The sequence below is a fragment of the Egretta garzetta genome, unplaced genomic scaffold, assembly GCF_000687185.1.
Source record: "Egretta garzetta isolate BGI_Z169 unplaced genomic scaffold, ASM68718v1 scaffold582, whole genome shotgun sequence".
NCBI classification, from domain to species: Eukaryota; Metazoa; Chordata; class Aves; order Pelecaniformes; family Ardeidae; genus Egretta; species Egretta garzetta.
The window spans coordinates 83948-84722 of record NW_009258956.1 but is presented as its reverse complement, the minus strand read 5'-3'; the positions used below and the strand labels follow the sequence as shown (position 1 = coordinate 84722).

Here is a 775-nt window from a genome sequence, read left to right as displayed (position 1 = left end):
CCAGCGTCTCGGCGCCCAGCGGGCAGCCCAGGAAGGCGCTGAGCCGCTGCGCCGTGGCGCGCAGGTCCTGCGGCGGAGGGGATGGTCAGCCCTGGGCAGCCGGTGGGGACGGGGACGGGGACGGGGACACGCCGGGGCTCACCTGGTGCAGCTCCTCGTAGGTGACGTAGAAGATGTCCAGGAGCTGTCGCTGGCCCAGCCAGCCCTTGATGTGGTCAAACCAGGAGCCGTAGTGCACTGGGGGGAGGCAGGGGGTGATGGGGGGCCCCAGGGCCCCGTCCCAGGATTGCGGGGGGACCCCAGCCCTTACCCGTGCCCTCTAGGAACTGCGTGAGGAAGGTGTCGAAGGAGCCGGGGTTGGGCAGGAACTTGGCCAGGCGGTGGAAGTGGTAGAAGGAGACGACGACGTCCTTGGGGTTCCTGGCCACGTAGATCACCTGGGGGGGGGACAGCATCAGCCCCACGGCCGTGGGGGGGGAAGTCCGCTCCATCCTGCTCAGAAAGCCCCCAGCAATCACCCCGGCTGTGGGAAGCCCCATGGGCTCGGGATGCCCCTGCTGGGACTCTCCAGCCCGTGCTGGCCCCCCCCTCACCTTGGCCTTGCTCTGCTGCAGGGCGGGGGCCAGGATGCGGGCAGGCAGGTGGGTGGTGATGAGCCGGGGGGTGGCCGTGTCCTGCAGCGCGTCCCTGAAGTAGATCTGCTCCAGCCAGGGCGCCCGCTCCCAGTTGGGGATGGTCTTGGCCGGCAGGACGTCCCCGCGGCTGAACAGCAGCG

General features: G+C 70.3%; 1 protein-coding gene across 1 annotated transcript in view; it reads right to left on the bottom strand.

The window, feature by feature from the left end:
- The window catches only part of LOC104122436 (sulfotransferase 2B1), a gene marked incomplete at its 5' end in the record, with an annotated part of 3021 nt that extends 2248 nt beyond the window's left edge, over positions 1–773 (bottom strand). Inside the window, 4 exons of the mRNA XM_035890168.1 lie at positions 16–67; positions 143–237; positions 311–437; positions 594–773. Coding sequence (XP_035746061.1) covers positions 16–67; positions 143–237; positions 311–437; positions 594–773 — 454 coding nt within the window. The remainder of the gene's footprint in view (positions 1–15; positions 68–142; positions 238–310; positions 438–593) is intronic.
- Between the last annotated feature and the right edge of the window lie 2 nt (positions 774–775).